Raw genomic sequence first — 25,586 nt, forward strand, 5'->3', positions numbered from 1 at the left:
AGGAGTTTTCTTTTTGGTGCCATTGAGTAAGATACTAAGATAGTCAGCAAACGCAGATGTAGGAACACTCTTGCCAGGGGCGATGGTGTGGTGGAACTGAGGTACATAGAGTGTTATTGTATTCAAGCATGAGGTGGGCGGTGTGGTGGATAACCACTAGTGACGCCTGGCAGCCAACAATAACAATAAACCCCGCGCTTTACGATTTAGAACTTTTTAATTTTTTAAATCTTAAATTGCCTTATAGTGGACTGACGTAAGTGCGAGTTTGACGTAACTTGAGACCGACGTAACCCGGGACTTTACTGTATATAGTAACAAGAAACAGGAGGAAGTAGTAACAAGCCAGAGAGGGAGAGAGCGGGAGAGATGGGCGTTTCTCCATACATCAGTGTTAATCCTATAATTGGGGCTGTGACGTTTGGCAACGCCGCAGCCGGGGAATCCCCGTTAGGTCTCCCCCCTCAGCGGCCTTCATATTTGAGTCGGACTATAGTTGAACCACTATGAGGACTGGACGATGATAGCAATGCACAGGAATACCATATTAAATTTTGTTTGTTTCTCTGATTATAATTATAATTAATGGAAAACTCAAGGTTGTTTCAATATTCCCCCTTGTGAACCACTTTTCTATCAGGTTTCTACTCACACAATTATTTTCACTTGATTACCAGATCAATGATACGACTTGTGAAAGTTCTCCCAAGTGTTTTGTACTATAAGGATGACATAATTGGAAAAAAAAAAGATTCACAAGTTTTTTTTTATGGCAATGAAAAAAATAACAAGAGGATGCAGTCAATACTCTGCCAAGGAATTTAAATATAATAGTAAGTTATGCAAATAATGAGAACATTCAGTTACCACTTGGAAAAAAAGCTGAATTGCTAAGCCAGTGAGAAAGGCATTCACTTAATACTTTTTTCCACGTAGCTCTCGTCGGCTTTCTCATTACAAACAAGGCCTGCGTGAGAGAGAGAGAGAGAGAGAGAGAGAGAGAGAGAGAGAGAGAGAGAGAGAGAGAGAGAGAGAGAGAGAGAGAGAGAAAGCGGAAAGTATCGTACGCCTGGCAGCGTTGTCCATCCTTTGAGAGTTGTGGCAGCCAAGACCATGAAACTGATCCAGCAGGAATCGCTAAAATTCTTATAACTGGGCGTTGTACTAAGGAGATTGAGTCTGTCCTTGATTAAATATTAAGAGATGTTGCATGTTAATAGGCTGTCTTTATCCTAAGGTTTCTGGGGCCATTGTAAAACTAAAAAATCACGAATTATCTCCTGTTTTATACACTGTCATTCCCGATTTAATAACTCTTTAATTATTCAACGTAGCGAAATAAGACCAATTTCATGCAAAAACCAAGTAAACGTAGTCTTTAAGGAGAATATAACACCTATCCGTATATTCTTAGTCTAGGGTGTACTAACGAAGAAAAGTAAAGCGATGGTGAACTGCCAATGAAAAACTAAGCTTAACTTTAAATGCGATTTTCTCAGTTGTTTACTTTTGGCGCTTGTCCCCTTGTCACAGGCAGTGACGCATATGATAGTCCAAATATCTTGCTTGTGTGTTTTTTGGGGCCCAGATTTTCCTGTATGATCACTCCCAGATCTTTTCCTCTTTAGTCTTCATTATTTGTTCCTCTCCCATCAAATAGTTCCATACTGGTCTTCTCTTACTCTTTCTTAATCCCATTATGTGACATTTCTTGGCATTAAACTCCTATTTCCACTTCCTGCTCCACTCAGATTTTGTTTATACCTTCCTGTAACAGCAGACAGTCCTCTCTGGTTTTGATAACTTTTAGCAGCTTTGCATCATCAGTGAATAAATTTATATAACTGTTTATCCCAATGTGAATGTCATTTACATAAATCTGAAACATAATGTGGGCTAACACTGACCCTTGTGGCACTCCACTAGTTACTTTAGCCTAAGTTGAGTATGTATCTCTGATCACAGTTCTCATTTCCCTATCTTTCAAATAATCTCTTGTCCATTCTAGCAAAGTTCCTCACAGTCCTCCTATGTACTCTAGCTTCCAAAGTAGTCTTCCATGAGGGATTTTATCAAAAGCCTTTTTAATATCCAGGTACAATGTGTCTACCCATCCATCTCTATTTTCAAGTCCTCCAATAACTCTCGAGTAGAAGCTTAATAAGTTTGATACACATGACCTCCCTGTCCTGAACCCAAATAGTCTGTTCAATATGACTTGCTCCTCTTCTAGAAATTTAACCAATGTTTCTTTGATATTTATTTCACATAACTTCCCCAAGACACTTGTAAGCGACACTGGTCTGTAGTTTAGTGGTTCAGTTGCCTTTCCTCCTTTAAATATCGGTATTATGTTGGCTCTTTTCCATTCTAGTGGAACTTTCCCTTCGTTTATTGAACTTGTAATTATTTTCCAAATTGGATCCAGTAGTTGCTCTTTACATTCTTTTAACACACAGCCTGATACACCATCTGGCCCCATTGCTTTTCAGACATCCAACTTATCCAATAATCTTCCAAGATTCTCTTTGTGCACTGAAATCTCCTGTAAGCCTTGGTAATCCCATGTCCTATTAGGTTCTGTGAAATCATCTTCTGCAGTGAACACCGTTTTGAAGCTCTCATTCATTATTTCACGCATGTCCTTCTCTGTTTGGTATGTCTTCCCTTCATTAATTTTTTTTTCAATTGTTTCCTTATTCTTTGTTGTGTGTGTGTGTGTGTGTGTGTGTGTGTGTGTGTGTGTGTGTGTGTGTGTGTGTGTGTGTGTGTGTGTGTATTTATTTACCTAGTTGTATTTACCTAGTTGTAGTTTTACAGGGCCTGGGCTTTATGCTCGTGTGGTCCCGTCTCCATATCTACACTTATCCAATTTTTCTTTAAAACTATGTACACTCTTTGCTGATACCACTTCCTCACTCAAACTGTTCCAAGTCTCAACACATCTTTGCGGGAAACTAAATTTTTTAACATCTCTCAGACATCGTCCCTTCCTTAGTTTCTTACTATGCGATCTTGTGCTTCTAAAGTCATATTCTTCTCTCAGGATCAGTTTCTCATTATCCACTTCATCCATTCCGTTAATCAATTTATAAACTTTAGTCTCTCCTCATATGCCATCCCTTTAAATTCTGGAACCATTCTTGTAGCCATTTTTTGTAGTCTCTCTAATTTTCTTATGTGTTTCTTTTTATGGGGAGTCCACACAACTCCTGCATATTCCAATCTAGGTCTTATTTTAGTACTTATCAATTTCTTCATCATTTCCTTGTCCATATAGTGAAATGCTACTCCAATATTCCTTAGCAAATTATACGTCTCTCTGAAAATTCTATCAATATGGCTAACCGGTTGATTATTTTCTTCCATTGTCACTCCCAAGTCCTTTTCCTTTTTTACTTTTTCTAGTTCTACTCCATCTCCCATCTTATAGATTCCCACTGGTCGTCTTTCACTTTTTCCCATTTCCATGACATGGCTTTTGTCCACATTGAATTCCATCTCCCATTTTTTGCTCCATTTCCAGATCTTGTTTAAGTCTTCCTGTAGTATTTCACAATCCTCTTTTTGTTTAATGACTCTGCACAGTTTCGCATCGTCCGCAAACAGATTTATGTAGCTGTTCACTCCCTCTGGCATGTCATTTATATATACGAGAAAAAGTATTGGTGCCAATACTGACCCCTGTGGCACTCCGCTGTCTACTGTTCTCCACTTGGACTTCATATCTTTAACTATCGTCCTTATTTCTCTCCCCCTTAAGTAATTCTTCATCCATCTCAATGTGCTTCCTTTTAAGCCACCCTTCTCCTCTAACTTCCATAGTAATCTTTCATGTGGCACTTTATCAAAAGCCTTTTTTAGATCTAAATAAATACAGTCAACCCATCCTCTCTCTCTTGTACTTTATCAACTATTCTAGAGTAGAAACTCAATAAATTTGTCACACATGACCGACCTTTTCTAAAACCAAATTGGCTATTTGATAATATTTTGTTGTCTTCAAGAAACTCGATCCATTGCTTCTTTATTACTTTTTCACACATCTTGCATATTACACTAGTTAGTGATACCGGCCTGTAATTTAAAGGTTCTTCCTTCCTTCCGCTCTTATATATGGGAACCACCTCAGCTCTTTTCCACTCCACTGGCACTGTTCCATTTTCTATTGAGCATTTTATGATGTTGTATATTGGACTTGCTAGTTCTTCCCTACATTCTTTCAGTATTCTGCCTGAGACTTCATCCGGTCCCATTGCCTTTTCCTCATCCAATTCCGTCATCAACTTTTTATTTCAAGCTTGGTTACTTTAATCTCTTTCATATAGACAGTCTCTCTATTACCCTGTGGTCTTTCAAATTTGGATTCCTTAGTAAAGACCTCATGAAATTTACTATTTAACAGTTCTGCCATACTTTTGGGTCTTCCACCATTCCGTTTTCTCCTTTTAACCTTTCTATTGTTTCTTTTTGTCTTATTTTTCCATTTATGAATCTGTAGAACAATTTTGGTTGTTCCTTACATTTTCGACAATGTCCTTTTCATAGTTCTTTTCTTCTTCCTTTCTCACCTTAGCATATTCATTTCTTGCTGTTTTGAAGTGAGTGTGTGTGTGTGTGTGTGTGTGTGTGTGTGTGTGTGTGTGTGTGTGTGTGTGTGTGTGTGTGTGTGTGTGTGTGTGTGTGTGTGTGTGTGTGTGTGTATTTACCTAGTTGTAGTTTTACAGGGCCTGGGCTTTATGCTCATGTGGCCCTGTCTCCATATCTACACTTATCCAATTTTTCTTTAAAACTATGCACACTTGTTGCTGACACCACTTCCTCACTCAAACTGTTCCAAGTCTCAACACATCTTTGCGAGAAACTATATTTTCTAACATCTCTCAGACATCTTCCTTTCCTCAGTTTCTTACTGTGATCTTGTGCTCCTAATGTGCGTGCGTGCGTGCAATTTGTGTGTGTAAGCCAAGCAAGTTTGCAGGTGGTTGCCTAGATTTCTATGAAAAAATACAAGCATTAATGCAAAATGGAAATTGGCATATCTTAGATTCCAGCTGTTTTGGTTTAATTGAAGTTAAGCATAGAATTATTCAAACAGATAAACCAACCTTAGATTTGATGAACCAGTATGTCAACTAAGAGTTAAAAGTTAATGGTAAGCATTAATTTTAACTGTATACTGGTGATCTTATTAGCTCATTTATATTTATGTCAACATTTCTTCATTCTGTTCACAGTCTTTAGGGTAAGATTTACAAAACCTTAAGAAACTTACATCACACACCTTTTAATGCTCCATGATAAAGTGCTTCCTTTTATCATTATACCAATGCTTTGCTTTGCTCTCTCTCTCTCTCTCTCTCTCTCTCTGAGTATAAATTTATTTTATCCATAATCTGTAAACAAAGTGACTGAAATATACAGCTTCAGATCAGTTCATATTATGATAAGACTGAAAAAGGTATTTCATGAATATGGTTACTGAATTCAAACAATTTGGCAAGTTACCATGAACTTCTATAAGAAGCACATGGATGGGTAAAAATCATCAGTATACTGAAGTGACAAATGTCAAGGAAAGTATTATAATGCTGCCAATCACACTTCTAATTCTAGATAGGGATGACTTCAAGTCACAGAATTTATGGCTGCACACAGTAATTCCTAACTGAAGTTACATATATCTCCTGCATCCTCATTTTTAAAGTTAATTACAGCCTCCTCAACATTGGCAAAAGAAGTGTCTACAATTTTAATATTGGCAAAAGGATGCGGCTACATCAAGTGGTGGATCTCCTTTTAATTTCTAGTTTCTGGACTTTTTAAATCATACATTTTCCCTTCCAAATTACTGATGGTATCTAATTGATGATGTGTGTTTGCTACTGCTCAGCTATAGATTATCTCTACATTGAAAATGTTTCCCTGTAAAACAAATACCTCTTCTGAAACCAAATTCCTAAACTGGCCTTGCTGCTAAAACATATATTTATTATGTTATGCTAATCCATTTGTATATTTGTTTTCAGGGATGTTAAGTGAGGAGTGATATCAAAGCCCAATTAAATTCTCTCTTAGAATCATATTAGCATACTATTTGTAATAAGACCCAGATAATCTAAAAAATAAACATTATAAACTAGAATTTCTGAGTTTATGTACAAACTCTTGGATTTTGACTCGATCTGTGGTGTAGTGTTAATGAACAAATATAAGTATAATAGGGCCTCGATGATCAAAGAAATTTTAATGGAAAAACTGGAAGAAAATGTGATAAAAATAATTTAAAACTTATGCAATTCTACTTTTTGGTAAGATACTTTAGAGGAAAAATGAACTTTAAGATGCATATTATTATTATTGGTAATTACCTAATTATTGATTATTTTATTATTATTATAATTACCTAATTATTATTATTTATTATTATTATTTTTATTATTATTATTATTATTATTATTAATCAATTATCTGGCCCGCACATTGAATGTGAATATAAATGAGTTTGACACCCTGCTTTAGAGGGAAAAAAACAAGATGCATATCATCTTTGGTCTTAAATTGAATTTGAATAATAGCCAATCATTTTATTTATTTATTTTTTTTTATTTCAACTAAAATCAAACTATTATATATAGGTGAAACAGTTCCATATAGTACCTTTTTTTTATGTAGTGCATTTTCTGCATGAAAATATTTCCATAGGAGTGCATTATTATCCCAACACATGCAATAAAGCTTAAAATTAATCATTGTTCTTTTAGCTCCTTGCATAATAATAATAATAATAATAATAATAATAATAATAATAATAATAATAATAATAACAATAATAATAATAACAATAATAATAATAATAATTAGTAATGGTTATAATAAGTACTAAACATTCAGCATGCACCAATGTGCATGCTGAAGACCCTGGTCACCTCACTCACAGAATGGAATGTCTGTCCCTTTGGTTATTAAGCTCAAATCTTGTAAGGCATAGCAATGTTTAATTACTTCAATTTTACTTTGTCTAAAGGGAGTCATCTCCATCACCACGTGGTACAGGATAGATGATGATGTCGAATAAAAGATATAATACTAGCCATAGCAGCATTTCTTATAGTATCTTTAGTCATGGAGGCCAACATTACATTTATGTCGCTAACTAACTAGCTAAAAAAAAAAAAATAATAAAAAAAAATAAATAAATAAAAAAAAAAAAAAAAAAAAAAGTTGAAAGATCTAGCAAGTACACACTTAACTAGAATTCTCATGGTGCCTTAACAAATAAAATAAGACCTTGTAAAAAATAAAACAAAATACACACACAAACACAAACTATAATAAGAAAGTACTATAATAAGACCCAGATTGGGATATGCAGGAGTAGTGTGGACCCCTCATAAAAAGAAACACATAAGGAAGTTGGAGAGACTACAAAAAATGGCTACAAGAATGGTTTCAGAATTTGAAGGGATGACATATGAGGCTATGGATCTACCAACCTTGGAACAGAGAGGGAGTGAGGGGATCTGATACAAGTTTATAAATTGATCAACGGAATGGAACAAGTGGATAATGAGAAACTGATCCTGAGAGAAGAATATGACATTCGAAGCACAAGATCGCACAGTAAAAAGCCGAGAAAGGGAAGATGTCTGAGGGATGTTAAAAATATAGTTTCCCACAAAGATGTGTTGAGACGTGGAATAGTTTGAGTGAAGAAGTGGTGTCAGTAACAAGTGTGCATAGTTTTAAAGAAAAATTGGATAAGTGTAGATATGGAGATGGGGCCACACAAGCATAAAGCCAAGGCCCTGTAAAACTATAACTAGGTAAATACACACTTTTTATGAGATAAAGCATAAAGCCAAGGCCCTGTAAAACTATAACTAGGTAAATACACATGGAACTAAGGTGTTTTTTTTTTTATCTAAGAGTCCAGGAGGAAAGCTCTTATTGCTCACTGTGTACTGATAATTAATTGATACAAGGGACCATCCAAAGCTTTGAAATTGCCTCCGAAACTGTGGAACTACTGCTTGCTGCCATAAGTTACCCATCAAACAGATAAACTGAATCCCTTACCAAGTGAGTCATTATACTTAAAGCTTCTTTTAAATAATTAATGTATTAGTGCAGAGACAAGAGGGGTTAAGTTTCTATTCCTAGAAAATATTTTCACTAGTAGAGAATCTTGGGAGTTACAGACCAAATTGAAGTATTTACAACTGTTACATAAAATATCAAACCTGTAACAAACTGGTAAGACATTCCATGCCCAAAGTCTTTGTTTAGGTAGATGTAATATAGAAATACTGAGGTGCTAATCTTAGCTATTAAGTGAAAGATCCTCATACAAATGATAAAATAGAATGATGTACTTAACAGTTAGGATATTTTGTAACTCTAGATAGAACAAGACATGAAGGCATTGATTTAAAACACATACATTGGATTACCACTGAGTATTTCAAGCAACCCAATATTGCACTATACTATGAAAAACATTCATGTAATCATTTACTCCTAAATACGTAATATGTATTCTTGAAATAAAAACATTCAACAGTACTGCATTAAGCACAATTACTGATGTGCCTAGATAAGTATGAATATCAAGCAAATTATAATATTATTCTTGACTTATTTTATAACGAGTACAATATGCACTAAGCCAACAAGATACACAAGTTTATCACTTGCCTGAAAATGTACTTTTCAAGGAGTACTTTATATGCTTTTTTATGAAAGCTCATATATACATGGTAACTGACATGCTTTATATCAAAGGTCACATATACAAGTTGGAAGCTTGTGCCCATACGCATCAATAGAAAATATCTTAATTAGAATAAATAAATAAATAAATAAATAAATAAATAAAAATTAAATAAATGAAAAATTAATAAACAAATAAACAATAAACAAATAAATAAGTAAATGAATAAAAAATAATACACAGTGGTACCTCAACATATGAGCGCATTCATATACGAGTTTTCCAAGAGATGAGTAAATATTTGCAAAAAATTATGCCCCATAACACAAGCATTTTTCCAAAATACAAGCAGCCAGCAGCAGCAACAGCACCCACCATCATCAATGCTTGGTAGCAAAGCAGCGATCCACACATCTGCACATTGTACCATTACTCGTGGCCACTATGTTTTTTTTTTTTTATTTTGTGCTACTTTTTTTTTGTGCATTTAACCAAGGGGCCAAAAAGGAAGTGCTAAAGGGAGTAGTGATCGTAAGAAATGAATGCCGAGCTTAGAAATTAAGCAGAAAATAATTGAAAAACATGAGCGTGGTGTACATCTGAGTGATCTTGCTAAGGAGTATGAGTATAGTACGTCGACTATTTGCACCATTTTGAAGAACAAAGAGAAAAAAACATGCTATTAACTATTGTTCAAGTTCATGCTACTTATCCCTCATCCTCCGCCTACTATCCTGGCATCCTTCATCCTTCACCTACTCCACCTACCTGTGTTGTCTGCCATCGTATGTCTTCTGGTAAGTGCTCACAAAACAACATTATATTTCAGTTATTATTATTTATTATCTACACTTATGTTTACTAATGAATTATGTATGTCTTGTAATTTGATTGCATATTTATTTCAGGTCAATTGAGTATTTTGTATTTTGTTTTGCTGGCTGGAATGGATTAACTGGATTTCAGTTAATTTAAACTGGAATTAATAACTCATGATACGAGTAACTTCAAGTTATGAGGTAAGGGCTGGAACCAATTAAACTTGTATCTAGAGGTACCACTGTGTATGTATATATATATATATATATATATATATATATATATATATATATATATATATATATATATATATATATATATATACAGTGGAGACTCAATACTCAAACATCTAAACAGTCAAATTTTTAAATAGTTGAACGCAAAAGTTCAACTTAATACTAAAAAATATACCTGTTAGTATAACATTCTCCTACATGGGTGTAAACAAAGGGACTCTCCCTTCTTGCTGTCCCACACGCCCTACAGGGTCACTGCAGCCAGTTGATCCTCCGCTGTTGTCAGAATAACATTGTCCTGCACTTTCTCTCTGGAGGTTTTTTTTTCTTTTATTTTTTTATAAGCTTACATGCTTGTTAGTGCTGAGAATAAGCCTAAAAGAAAGAATGTAGTGACAACCATCGAAAGGAAAAAAAAGATTATTGATAAATACGATAAAGGAGGAAGAGTAACCGATCTTGCAGCTGAGTACTGTATGGCTATATCTACAGTAGCTGCAATACTGAAGAAGGAGGTCATTAAGGGAGATGATGTGGCGCTTGGAGTGAAAAAGCAATTTAAGTGACCTGCGGCAATGGAAGAAGTGGAGAATTGTTGACTGTGTGGATAAATGAAAGGCAGAAGGCTGGTGATTCTTTGTCAGAGGGTATAATTTGTGTGAAGGCTAGGCTGCTGCATCGTGATCTTATTTCTGGTAATACCTCTGACTCCGGTGATGATTTTCTCTTCTGCATTATCCATCACCAGCCTTCACTTATGGTAAGTACATATCAATATCATAAAAATATTTACACTGAATTATTTTTCTAATCTTAGGTTTGGCAATGGTTAGAACCAAATACCTGATTCATAGGTATCAATTGTCGAACTTTTTAATACTCAAACAGCCATTTGGAACTAATTAAGTTTGAGTATTGAGTCTTCACTGTATATATATATATATATATATATATATATATATATATATATATATATATATATATATATATATATACAGTAATACTACACTTAACGAACGTTCGTTTAACGAATTTCCGGTTTAACGTACTATATAAAGTTTGACCAAAAAGTCCACATAACGTACAACCACATCCATTTTAGCGAATTTTCTGGGCTTGAATTTGCCGGGTGAGGGACCGAACGCGGTAGCTTCGCTGTGATTGGCTGGCTCCCCACCTCTGTCTCTAGCGCTCCTGGAGCTGGATCCAAGATTCTTTAACAACGTCAGAGCAGCCTCTTGCAGCGAAATGGCATCCATGAACGCTTGGAGTGACGGTGACAATGTTGCTATCAGGTTGCTCTGAGGTTGCTGGGAACACCACCTCTCCAGGTGGTTACTGTCTTATATATGCATTTATGTTCACAAAACAACACTAAGTAAACTTTTGCTGTTATTCTATTTATTTTCATGCATTGATAAAGTATGTATGTGTACGTAGCTGAAAAGGCAAAAACAAATTTCTCCTATCTTTGCTTACCTCCTCCACTGACACTTATTATGAATGAAGGGTGGGGGGAAATGTAAACAAACCTCTACGCAGGCTATGGCGGTGCAGCCTCTATTCTCTCTCTTTCTCTTTCTCTCTCTCCTACTTAAAACTTTACTTATTTAATGAATAATCTTTACCAAATCATTGAGATCTTTTGTGATTGTTAGAGCAGCCCGTCTTCTGTGGGTGGCTATAATTGTACACTACAGCTGATCGACAGTCCCAAGGGAGGGTTGGGAATGCGGTATGGTAACATCCCGTGGAATGCACCCTCTGAGATAAATATATTTTGTATGAGTAGCTTATTAATCTATATTCTCTTCCGTTATGTTTCATTATGTTTCTGTGCAATAATCATGATTTATAAATACCTTTTTGTTACCTGGGAGAAAAAAAAAAAAAAAAAAAAAAAAAAGGAAGAAAGGAAGGAAAGGCTGGAATGGAATGGATTAGTGGCATTTCAATGGAAAAAATTATTTTGAGATATGAGCTCTGTCATGGAACTGATTAAACTTGTATCTAAAGGTACCACTGTGTATGGAATATATCTTCTGAAAAGTTCAATGATGAAAGAGAAGTGGAAAAATTACTGTACTGCTGAGATACTACTGGTATTGCTAAATAAATTTTTCTTGAAGGGTAGAAGTGTTTCCATGTTGACTGGTTTATCTAATGTCATTTAAATCCCCAAGTTTCTTTTGTAGTAAAAAAAAGCATTCTTTAATGGCCCAAATATCTTGGCATTATAATTATATATATATATATATATATATATATATATATATATATATATATATATATATATATATATATATATATATATATATATATATATATATATATATATATATATATATATATATATATATAAAGTCTTACAACTGAAATATACAAAATTACAGACACCAAGTAAGGTTGAAAATCATAAACATCTGCTGGTGAAATGAGCAAGGCCAACAATGATTATACTCACCAGTTACCCATCCATATAATGTAATGGATTTTTACCAAATCAGCAGCTATTATTTATCATACTTATGGGGAAAATTTGGTTCTTGTGATGCAGTTTTGGTTTTTTGGCTCTCCTATCCTCATTTTTCACCTAAATGAATAATATTTATAAACAATGCGTATTAATGTGTATTGATTTTATACTGTAAATATGATATAGATACTTTGGGTAGTTTTTGTGCAAAAATTACTTTTTGGTGATGAAAAAAGGTTTTCATAATCATGCTATAAAATTATAACTAATAGTAGTATGGTAATATCCTCTTGATCAGAAGTAATAGACATAACAACCAACAAATGTGACTCGTCGTACGAGTAAACAAAATTATAACAATTTCATCACACTACAAAATAATATATATATATATATATATATATATATATATATATATATATATATATATATATATATATATATATATATAGATGAAGTTCATGATAATTTTGCTGCAAGAATTTTTAAGATTGGTCAATTACTGAAAAAGTCATTCAACAATATATGCACAAAAAGAGAAAGTCTGGAAAAACACATTTTTTCGTGAACATCTTCAGTACACACATACAGTATAACTCACTCCCACACACACCAAATACAAATAATTAATCACATAATCCTTTGACATCTTCTTGGAGGTTGGTAGTTGTTGTTTTAATAATATGAGGCCATGGATAGCACATAAAAAGTACCTACAGAAGGTGAGTTTTCCTTTGTCCAGTAGGTTTCTATCTCCTGGTCCCGTTTTTGTCATATTAATACTACTTTAAAACATATTAATATGACTTTATAACATATAATGGATATATCTATATTAATTATGAAAATAACATATTCTATGGGTATGACTAGAGCCAACCCACCTCATTGTGGCCAGGTAGAATCTATTTTGAAGTTACTACTCATTATTTCTGAGGTAACTTTCCACACTCCCACTCTATAAGATTGACCAATTTTTGTAACCTTTCCAATAATATCCCTACCAGAGAACCATCATCACACTTGTTTCGTAGGCCAGCCTCTCTCCTCTTGTGGTAATAGGCTGTGTCTGTAGCTTGTTCCAAACATTTTTTTTTTTTTTTTTTTTTTTTTTTTATGTGGAGATTGAAGGAAGATGAAATGGCTGATTCACATGTCTCCTCAGTCCTCCCCTTTTCAAGGTTCTCTGGCGACTTATTTCGCTCTTCATCTTTCTTTTAACACTTACACATGGCGCTGTCAATTTTGGGAGATAAAAGAAAGGCATGACAAGTTGATGGAAATTGCATTGTGGGGTGGGTGGGGCTGTAGGGTGAATGTGGCAACACTGCTGGGTTTCCCTCACAGGCACAGGCTCCTCCAAACTATTGTATTACTTCATCAGAAAACAAATTATATATATATATATATATATATATATATATATATATATATATATATATATATATATATATATAAAAACATAAGAGATAAAGGGGGCGTGACACAAGCTTAGCCATTTAAAGGTCCAGCCTTTAAACCGCCATAACCAGGTGAACAACGCTTCTTGCGCCTTGCAAACACTTCCCACACCTCAGGATGAGTGACCATGTTAGATGCCAAATATATTTTCAAGCAAATCGACAGAACTTCTCCCTTAAAGCATACGATTATACAATGGACTCCTAGACCTCATACAATTTGGATGATTCAAGTGTTGTCTTACACAAATATAGGGTAGTTCTTTTACATTACTTTAACTATTCTTTCTAGATATTCCACGATTTTAAGTAATCATATCTCTCAGCAGTCATTAAACAGAACATTTGTTAAGTGAGGACAGTTTTTATAATGGTACAGTCAATAGTTATTACTAAAATTTTCCAATACTTTTCCTCCTACTTTTATTTCATATTGAAAGTTGTTCTCACTTGATACTGGAAAAGTGCTGAGAAATCAACTGATTATGGACTGACAGAGAGCTTTCTTGGTTGCTCTGGCAATTCAGCATATGGACAGAGCTCACACCTGACTGCACAAGCACAGCTGCTTGCAGCCTTGATAGAAGCATTTAAGTGGTATAAGGGTTTTAACAAAGGGGACATGAATGTAGTTCTTAGGATCAGTAGCAGGGACAGAACCAGAAATAATGGGTTTAAACTTGAAAAATTCAGGTTTAAGAAAGAAATGGGAAGAAACTGGCTTTCAAACAGAATGGTTGATGAGTGGAATGGTCTCAGTGTTCATATAAGTCAGAGCTGAGTCAATAGGGAGCTTTATAAAGAAGGTTAGATAAGTTCATGGATGGGGAAGATAGATGGAATTAGGTAGCTTTAAACACACAGGGACTGCCATGTGTAGGTCTGGAGGCCACTTGCAGCTTCCCTCTTTTCTTATGTTCTTATTAAACTGAGTCTCAGCTGCACAAACATGGTTACATTTTGCTTCCAGCTGCATTTCACTCCTGGCTGCACAAACAAGACTATTTTGCTCCTGGCTGCACAATCTCTGCTGCATGCAGCCATATTTGTGCAGCTGGGAATGAAATGCAGCTGTAATTTTCTGAATTGCTGGAGCAGCCAGGGAAATCATTCTATCGTTCCGTCACTTATTTTCTCGGCAGTTTTCTAGTGTCAAATGAGAACTATCAATATAAATCTGAAATATGAGGAATATTGTTGGAAAGTGTTTTAGGAACAAGAATTGACTATCATTATAAACAATAGATATATACAACACTTAAATCTATAAAAAAAATAAAAAATTAACAAATAAATAAAATATTGCCCAATAATGCTGGTTTGGAACAAAAAGTACCAATTATACTGATAAATTGAGAACATAGAAACCACCCATGCTGGCAACAATCAAGTTAGAGCATCAAGGGAAGCGATGCAACCTGACAATTTGCTGATTTTATAAATCTGTTTCGTAGTCATTATCCTTTAAATATCTAAGTAATAGAATAATTAATTTTCTTATGTTGAGCCTGTATATGTGACCTTAAGATATCAAGTTTGAATTAATATTTCAAATAAATTAAATAGTACTTCAAACGTTTCAGCGTGTATTTGTATACAAAATCATATCCTTGATCTGCTTACAGTTTGGTTCTGCAAGGAAAATGCTCATAATGTATGTTGGAGACTAAAACTTTAGTATTCAATTATCTGTCAAACCAGAAGACAAAGTAACATCAAGGCAAGTACATATATGTTAAGGAAACTTGCCTCTTCCCACAGCTGCAAGATGGATCCAAGAAAGAAGCAAGAAAGAAAATAATATAAATTAACAAAATGCATTTGTGAAATAAAAACAAAAAAATCCTATTGTGCTTCTTTCTTGTTTTGTGGGAATAATTACCAGGCTAGGGTTGCCCTTGTCTTTTCTAGTCACCTTCTACAACACATATCAAACAGTACACAAGTATAAAACTATAAATCCTTACATCATGCTTATACATCTATATCTACTATCTATCTACCAATTTATAAACTGACACACACCCAGCCACCCATACAAACAGCAGAATGTTGATTAAAGATGCAATGCAAGCAATTACTTCATTCATTTATTTCCTTTATAATTTTTGGAGCCAGCTTGAGTTACCATAAACACATGAAATTTACTTCCTTACTGGGTAGTGTAAGTATTAAGAAGTTTATGTATGTATGTATGTATATATAAACTGTGTACACATGAAACTATTCATACAGCATGACTTAACATATATTGTTTAAATAAAAAGTTTATGTATGTGTATATATGTATTCAAGCATGTGTATTTACCTAGTTGTATTTTTACAGGGCCTGGGCTCGTGTGGCCCCGTCTCCATATCTACACTTATCCAATCTTACTTTAAAAGTGTGCACACTCGTTGCAGACACTACTTCTTCATTCAAACTGTTCCACGTCTCAATATATCTGCGGAAAACTATACTTTTTAATATCTCTTACACATCTTCCCTTCCTCAGCTTCTTACTATGCAATCTTGTGCTTCGACTGGCATATTCTTCTCTCAAGATCAGATACTCATTGTCCACTTGGTCCATTCCATTTATGAATTTATAAACTTGTATGAGATCCCCTCTCTCCCTTCTCTGCTCCAATGTTGAAAGATCCATAGCCTTTAGTCTCTCCTCATGTGTCATCCCTTCAAGTTCTGGGACCATTCTTGTAGCCATTTTTTGTAGTCTCTCCAGCTTCCTTATGTGTTTCTTTGTGTGTGTGTGTGTGTGTGTGTGTGTGTTCACTGTTTCACTGTTTGATCTGCTGCAGTCTCTGACGAGACAGCCAGACGTTACCCTACGGAACGAGCTCAGAACTCATTATTTCCGATCTTCGGATAGGTCTGAGACCAGGCACACACCACACACCGGGACAACAAGGTCACAACTCCTCGATTTACATCCCGTACCTACTCACTGCTAGGTGAACAGGGGCTACACGTGAAAGGAGACACACCCAAATATCTCCACCCGGCCGGGGAATCGAACCCCGGTCCTCTGGCTTGTGAAGCCAGCGCTCTAACCACTGAGCTACCGGGCCGTGTGTGTGTGTGTGTGTGTGTGTGTGTGTGTGTGTGTGTGTGTGTGTGTGTGTGTGTGTGTGTGTGTGTGTGTGTGTGTGTGTGTGTGTATTTACCTAGTTGTACTTGCCTAGTTGTATTGTACAGGGTTTGGATGGAGCTCATAGTATCCTGTCTCCACGTCTCCATTTATCTAATTTTTCCTTAAAGTTATGCACATTATGTGCTGTAACAACTTCATTATCCAATGCATTCCACTTTTCCACTGTTCTGTGTGGAAAACTGTATTTTCCAATATCCTTCACACACTGCCTCATCCTGATCTTTTCATGTCCTCTTGTCCTTCCATCTTCTGTCAACAGCACCAGGTCTTCTTTGTCTATCTTTTCAATGCCATTGACTATCTTGTACATTGTTATTAGGTCCCCATGTTCTTTTCTATCTTGTAAGGTTGGCAGTCCCATTTCCTTCAGTCGTTCTTCGTATGTTAGGTCCTTTACTTCCAGCACCATCTTTGTAGCAATCTTCTGTATCCTTTCCAATTTTCTTATATCCTTTTTAGAGCTCGGAGACCACACCACTGCTGCATATTCCAGCCTTGAACGTATCATGCTTGTGATGATTTTTTCATCATATCTTTGTCCATGTATTGAAATGCCACTCTTATATTAGTCAACATTTCATATGATAGTCCAAATATCTTGCTTGTGTGTTTTTTGGGGCTCAGATTTTCCTGTATGATCACTCCCAGATTTTTTCCTCTTTAGTCTTCATTATTTGTTCCTCTCCCATCAAATAGTTCCATACTGGTCTTCTCTTACTCTTTCTTAATCCCATTATGTGACATTTCTTGGTATTAAACTCCAATTTCCATTTCTGCTCCACTAATTGATTGTCTTTATATCTTCCTGCAACTGCAGACAGTCCTCTCTGGTTTTGATAACTCTTAGCAGCTTTGCATCATCACCAAATAAGTTTATATAACTGTTTACCCTAATGTGAATGTCATTTACATAAATCTGAAACATAATGGGAACTAACACTGACCCTTGCAGCACTCCACTAGTTACTTTACCCCAAGATGACTATGTATCTCTGATCACAGTTCTTATTTCCCTATCCTTCAAATAGTCTCTTGTCCATTCTAGCAAAGTTCCTTGCAGTCCTACTATGTTCTCTAGTTTCCAAAGCAGTTCTCCATGAGGGACTTTATCAAAAGCTTTTTTAATATCCAGGTATACAGTGTCCACCCACCCATCTCTGTTTTCAAGTTTTGTAATAGCTCTTGAGTAGAAGCTTAATAAGTTTGATACACATGACCTCCCTGTCCTGAACCCAAATTGTCTGTTCGATATGACTTGTTCCTCTTCTTGAAATTTAACCCATTTTTCTTTGATAATTATTTCACACAACTTCCCCAAGACACTTGTAAGCGACACTGGTCTGTAGTTTAGTGGTTCAGTTACCTTTCCTTCTTTAAATATCGGAATTACATTGGCTCTCTTCCATTCTAGTGGAACTTCCCCTTCATTTATTGAACTTGTAATTATTTCCCAAATTGGATCCAGTAGTTGCTCTTTACATTCTTTTAACACCCAGCCTGATACACCATCTGGCCCCATTCCTTTTCTGACATCTAACTCATCCAATAATCTTCCAATATCCTGTTTGTGCACTGCAATCTCCTGTAATTCTTGGCAATGCATTGTCCTACTAGGTTCTGTAGGCTCACTGCGGTGATAGGTTGCATTGGTTTTCTTTTTTGTGTTGGTAATATCTGTTTATATTGTTTGTAGGTTTATAACTGGTTTTTCTTGTGTTATGTCTAATGATTCCAGGAACAGTAGGCGGTGTGGGTCTCTCTGACAGTTGATGATGGTAGTATTTTCTTCCAGGTGTTTCCTTGTAGCAGTAGTTTTATGTGCTACAGTGTAGTGGTTTTTTATCATTCCATTCAGTAGGTGGCAGGTGAGTCTCCTCAACAAGGTTGTCTGTGTTATCCCAATATAAGTTTGAGGTCCACAGTCCTCAATTTTGCAGGTGTGTTTGTAGATGACATGGTCTTCTTGTAGGGCAGCTCAGCGCATCAGTCCAGCCTCAGTTGAGCTAGTATCATCATATTTCCCACAGATCTTGTGCACTATGATTGTTCTTTCATCATTTTCACATTATTTACTTATCTTAACTCTATTTAATTTTTTTTTCTTTTATTTAAAGTAAGTGTAGTTTTAATTTACATTAAATGTTTACGTGTGAATGGCACCTGCATCCATCCCACCCTCCCTCCCTCCTCCATTCACTACCATTATTTGAAAACGTGCATCTCCAAATTAAGGACACTAAATAAACTTTTGATTTTATTTTACATATTTTCATGCATTGATAAAGTATGCATGTGTACATAACTGAAAAGGCTAAACAAATTTCTACAATCTTTGCCTACCTAATCCACCGACCCATTTCATTGAGAGGGAGGAATAATGTAAAGAAATCTGTGGCAGAGATGGTGCGGCCTCTCCCCCCCCCATCCTCTCTCTCTCTCTCCTACTTAAAACTTCATTTATTTCATGAATAATGAATACAGGGTTGTCAACAAATTCATGTGATTATTAGAGCAGCCAGTCTTCTGTGGGTGGTTATATTTGTACACTCCAGCTGATTGATAGTCCCAAATGAGGGTTGGGAATATGGTAAGGTAATGCCCCATGGAATGCACCCTCCAAGATAAATCTACTTTATAAAGTAGTTTATCTATTTATATTCTCTTTTATGTTTTATTATTTCTATACGATAATTGTTATTTAATTGTTTCTATTTAAAAACATGTAAAAGGAAAAAAAAAAAAATTGGGATACTCTTTTTGGGGAGGCTGTGACAGATTAATGGCACTTCAATGCATTTCAAAGGAAAAAAAAAAAAAAAAAAAGCTTTTTGAGATACAAGCTCCTTCACAGAACACGCTAAACTCATATCTTGAGATACCTCTGTATATGTACGTATGTATGTATGTACGTGTATTTATATATATATATATATATATATATATATATATATATATATATATATATATATATATACACACACATATACAGGGGATCCTCGCAATTAGATGGGGTTAGGGCGGTTTTTCATTGGTTGAATCAGCGTTTACTCGAATCGTGAAGTAATTTTTCCCATAAGATACTTGAGAATTAGGGGGGATAGGGACCAACCTCCAGCCTAGACCTCCCAAAACATCACTATAACCTCTATAAAACATTAACTTAAGACTAAATCAGTACTATTAAAGGCTTCATTTATACCTAACTTTTTTATTAAACACATTAGGGTGCTGTACAGTACATTTTAGGAAATAAAAACACTTGCAGCAGTCTTGCAGTGCTTGTCCCTGTTCTTCCAAATTGTTGATACTGTTGATCTAGGGACACCCATTTACGCTGCAACGACACTGTGAGCTATACCTGCCTCACACTTTCTTATAAGCTCAAGCTTATCTTTGAAAGGCAGGAAATTGTGCTTCTTAGGGTTGGGGCTGGAGGTGGCTTTCTATTGCCTTGAGTCAGACGAAACGCACTGTTTTCCTCTAGCGTCAATCTTTAGTCAAATTAAGATCTATGGCTTCTTATTAACACTTTTATAATAAAATTAATTTTCTTGTTACTTGGAATGATGCTATAATCTCAAATAAATAGAATCTTGATAAGTAGATGTAAATATATTTGTATATATATTTTTTGCCCTAGCCTAACAATGAAAAGTAGTTCAATTGTTTGTTTACATTTCTCTGGGACTGCGACATTTCAAAGTAAGAACTTCCAAGGAACAACTGGCTTTGTTGTTTATGAGTGGCTAAACTGTCTGAAGATTTTCTCATAGGGAGCATCAAAGGCCAAAAATAGAAAAAAAAAAAAAAAAAAAAAAAAAAAAATAGCAACGGCTTGCTGGGGAAGAAGGGGCCGCCATGTTTGTTTACAGTAGATAAATGCGACAAAGGCGGAAGCGAGCTTGTGTGAGACGACCAGCGTCGACAAAAGTTGACAGTCTTCAGAAAGTTGACGGAAAAGTGGTAGTGTGATGCCGCCTGCGACGCACAGGGTATAGTTGGTTTACACTTCCGCCTGGCGGGTTTGCAGCAAATTTGAGCGGGTGGGTGGCACACGAGATATTAATGTCGAATTGGCAAGTCAGTCAGTCGAACCTTGAGGATTGGGTATTAATTAACTGAGTTAGAATTGGAGATAATTCGAACTGCAAACGGTCAAATCATGAGGATCCCCTGTATATATATATATATATATATATATATATATATATATATATATATATATATATATATATATATATATATACAGGTAACTCAATTTACGTGATAGATGCGTTCCAAGAGGCATAGCGTATATCAAAATTCGCGTAAAACAAACATGTAATTCTTATAAGAAACAATAGATAATAGGGGGATGCGGGATGTGGTCCAAAAAAATTTGTACAAAATACTCTTTATTTGGCTAAATTATCATGTTTTTATTATTTACCATTCTAAATACTAGAAGTGTATTTAAAATAAAGGGAAAAGCAAAAAAATAAGAGAAAGCAAAAAATAAGAGAAAACAACAAAACAAAGAATACGTAAACACAACACTCACTGCGTCACTGCCTTCACCACTCACACCACAGTTAGTCACCATCTTCCTCTCAGCTTTACCACTTTATCAAAAATCCACTTATCAAAAGTAACCCCACATGCAGAAGAAGATGAAGAACGTTTTGGGGCCATCTTGGTGAATTACAGGCAGATTAAAGAGATTCTGTCTGTACTCAGTGCTGGCAGACTGCAAATGAGGCACGAGAAGAGCGGAGCTCCCACCTATCGGCCAGCTGCGGAACTCTCTGGCGTGCAGTTTGAAATTGCATCTGGCGCTCAGTTTGAAAATGTGGTTGGGTCAAATTGCAAATAAGCAAACCGATCGCACAAATTAAATTAATCATAATATTTTTTCGGTCGCGTTATAACAAAAACGCATAAATCAAACACACATAAATTGAGATTTACCTGTGTATATATATATATATATATATATATATATATATATATATATATATATATATACACAGTAAGGTCTTGGTTTACGTCAGAGTTACGTTCCTGAAACATGACGTAAGTCGATTTTGTACGTAACTCGAGTTTCCGTACATTTCAAAGCATATTATGGAGTTTTCAACCAATCATTGTTTATGGTTATTCAGGTAAGTTAAAGGTTATATTGTTATATTATTTACAAGTATGTAAGAATATGAAACACAAGCTTGTTTTTGTTGTTGATAAGGGCCACGAACGAAGGACTGCAGGTTGCGGAAAGGGGTGGACGCCTGAGGCCGCCAGAAGGGTGGGCAGGTCGAATGTTGTGATGTCCACAGGGCGGACAGCTGGGAGCGTAGTGCAGTGCAGTGGGAGTAGAAGCGTGGGCAGCGGGGCAGGAAATGCAATAGGAAAGGGCAATAAGGATCAGCAGACAGGCGCAGACGGTGCAAGTCAGCTGCGAGTGTCGTGTGGCCCAGGCGAAGGCTACGGAGTTGTTATTGTTGTGATGGGTGTGCGAGCCCTTAGGAAGTCAACCAGGGGTTGCCTGTATATGTATATGTATATATATATATATATATATATATATATATATATATATATATATATATATATATATATATATATATATATATATATATATATATATATATATATACACACTCGACCCTTGAAACAACGGACAAATGCGTGCACGACCCTGTCTGTATATTTCAAAAGTCCGTTCTTTGCCAAAGTACGTAAAAAACTGTATAAAATGTACGTAAAATACTGTGTAATCATTAAGAAATCATTCAAGCAGTATTACAAAGCATTAAGTACAACAAATAACCTGAAATAGATGACATGAGCACGGACTGAAGATAAAACATGGCGGCCAACAGCTGATGACGCGACCGACCCGCCACCTACCGAATAATAATTTCCCGGGAACAGACAATCACGCGCATTTTAATATTCGTCCGTAGAATAAACCGGACTCCAGAATTTGTCTGTAGTTTCCGAATTCCGTTGATCGGAGGTACGTTGTTTCGAGGGTCAAGTGTATATATATATATATATATATATATATATATATATATATATATATATATATATATATATATATATATATATATGTGTATGTATATATATATATATATATATATATATATATATATATATATATATATATATATATATATATATATATATATATATATATATATATATATATATATATATATATATATATATATATATATATATATATGTACTATGTATATATACAGAAAAACCTCAGCTCACGACCATAACTCGTTCCTAAATCCTGTTCATCACCCGATTTGTTCGTCCCCTGAATCAATTTTTCCCATAAGAATATATTGAATACCATTAATCAGTTCCAGACCCCCCAAAAAATCATACTTTTGTCCATAAAACCCATTCAAAATAGAGCTTTAATGTATGCATGACATGAACGAAATAATTATAGAAAACCTAAATTGTTTTACTTACCTAAATGCTATTAAAATGATCAGAAAATGAATAAAAAAGAAATGGTTATTTATTTGAGAGACTGGACGTTGATGGCATGATGGAATGGAGGAGAGGAGGATGGGGAGGAAGACAGACAAGATCTGAGAAGACAGTCATGAGAGAGGACTTTGGATGTGCGCAGCGTGCCAGAGATACACAACAGCTGTGTAGCGTCACAAGTCAGTGCCGCTATGTGGGGCCCCGTTATAGTGAACATCGGTGTGGGAAACATGGAAAGATTGCCAGTCTTCGTCTCTGCCTTGGAAGATCCTTGTCTGCTGGGGATTGACTTCCTAACGTGTGTGGGAGCAAGTTTGGACTTCCAAGAAAGGAAGTTAAAGGTACGTGGCCAGGAAGTTCCTTTGATCCTCAGAGGTGATGCTCAGTGTGAGAGGAGCGGGCAGTAGGACGGTGTTCCTTGCCAGGTGAGCGAGGAAACAGCCGTGATGGATGTACCACAATCTGCAGTACCTGGACATGGCCAGGATGATGTTGACAGCAACGCTGAGAGCCACCAGAGCAGCAAGGATAACGCCGAGGAAGCTACAGTAGAGCGCGCTGGTAACATCACCATGCCCAGGAAAAACAGGAGAAAATCGTGGTGGCACGGAGATTATGTTATGTAATATTTTTCGTATGTTCCTGTTTCTATTTTCTTTTGTGCTTATGTTTTGTTTGGTTCGCCTGCCGCGAGCCATTTAACCGTGTTCATCCCCCGAAATATCATTCGTCCCCTGGGTCGATATATTGACAAATTTTTTGGTCATCTCCCGAATTGTTCGTCCTTAGAGACGTTCGTCAAGCAAGGTTTTACTGTATGTATATATGTGTATATATATATGTGTGTATATATATATATATATATATATATATATATATATATACACACACACACACACACACACACACACACACACACACACACACACACACACACACACACACTGGCTCCATTAAAAAAATATCCAACCTTGGTTCATAAAAGGAAAAATAATTTACCATTCAGCACCCTTACTGTACATGCTTGGAAATTTTTAAAGCTCTAGTGCGTGCCAATTCCCGCCTGTGAAGGCTACAGTGCAGACATCCAGCACACGCTTGTCGGATTATCGTCCTTACGCAACATGTCGGAACGCATCGAGCAGCGCTACTGCATTCTTTTGCTACAAACTTAGTGATATGCAAGTGCAAACTATCCGGAAGATTCAGCAAGCCTTTGGCGATGAAGCCATGGGAATAACACAGATAAAGGAGTGGTATAACTGCTTCAAGCAAGGACACACCTCAGTTGAGAGCAAGCCATGGTCTGGCAGGCCATCCACTAGCTGTAATGAAGAATTCATTGGGCATATTCAATGAATAGTGGAGGACGACCATCATATAACTATCAAAAAGATTGTCAGAGAAGTAGGAATAAGCACAGGATCAGTTCATACAATTCTAACAGAAGATCTGATCATGTGACAAGTGTCTATGAAATTCGTTCCCAAGTTGCTGGTGGAACAGCAAAAATGACAGCTTGATTGTGATAACATTGACTCTGACTTCATGAGGACCATCATCACTGGTCATGAGACACATAGAATGGTGGAAAAGTGGAATGCATTAAATGATGAAGTTGCTGCAACACATAATGTGCATAGCTTTAAAGAAAAATGAAATAAATGGAGATATGGAGACAGGACCTGATCGAACCCTGTACAATACAACTAGATAAATACACACCTGGCTTCATTATAGTAGCATTTGTTTGGGTGAATGAAACTACTAATCACAATTTCAGAGATGAATTGTAGTTGTGAAAGCCAGTGACTGACTGAGAATGGCTGAAAAAACCTCTCTCTCTCTCTCATGTAGATTATAGCACTTCATGGGTGCCTTTGGAATATAATCCCATATAAAACTGGGTGTTCCATGTAAAGTGGCACTTGTTGGGTGAATGATTATTGTGCCACTACCCTATACCAGCCAGTTTATCCTGCACTCTTGCTGATGTTTATTTATTGGCTGTGCTTGTGTGGAAATGTCCAGGATTACTGTAGCTATGAAGTACCTATGTGAATTTCTATTGTCAACCTTGGCCTCAGAGGAGATATTAGAGCTACATCCTCTCCAGTCTCAAGGAGGGGGAGAAGCACATGGACAAGACACTATGGTGAGAGTAGGTACAATTCTTTTTTTTTATCTTAATTTTATCATTTTATTCTTGCTTTTATCTTATTTATACAACGTGAATTT

The 25,586-nt window shown here is 35.8% G+C and overlaps 1 protein-coding gene across 12 annotated transcripts in view; it reads right to left on the minus strand.

Annotated features, from left to right (window-relative positions):
* Positions 1-25,586, minus strand: part of LOC123516497 (protein phosphatase 1B-like) — a 142,980-nt gene that overhangs the window by 32,317 nt on the left and 85,077 nt on the right. Inside the window, exon 10 of one of the 12 annotated variants that reach the window (XM_045275879.1) lies at positions 24,632-24,673. The exons of 10 other annotated variants lie outside the window; for them this stretch is intronic. In XM_045275879.1, coding sequence (XP_045131814.1) covers positions 24,632-24,673 — 42 coding nt within the window. Of the gene's footprint in view, positions 1-15,381; positions 15,466-24,631; positions 24,674-25,586 lie in introns of those variants that run through there. One more of the 12 variants, XM_045275880.1, reaches the window with a different exon arrangement.

This window comes from Portunus trituberculatus, chromosome 41, assembly GCF_017591435.1.
Source record: "Portunus trituberculatus isolate SZX2019 chromosome 41, ASM1759143v1, whole genome shotgun sequence".
Classification (NCBI taxonomy): Eukaryota; Metazoa; Arthropoda; class Malacostraca; order Decapoda; family Portunidae; genus Portunus; species Portunus trituberculatus.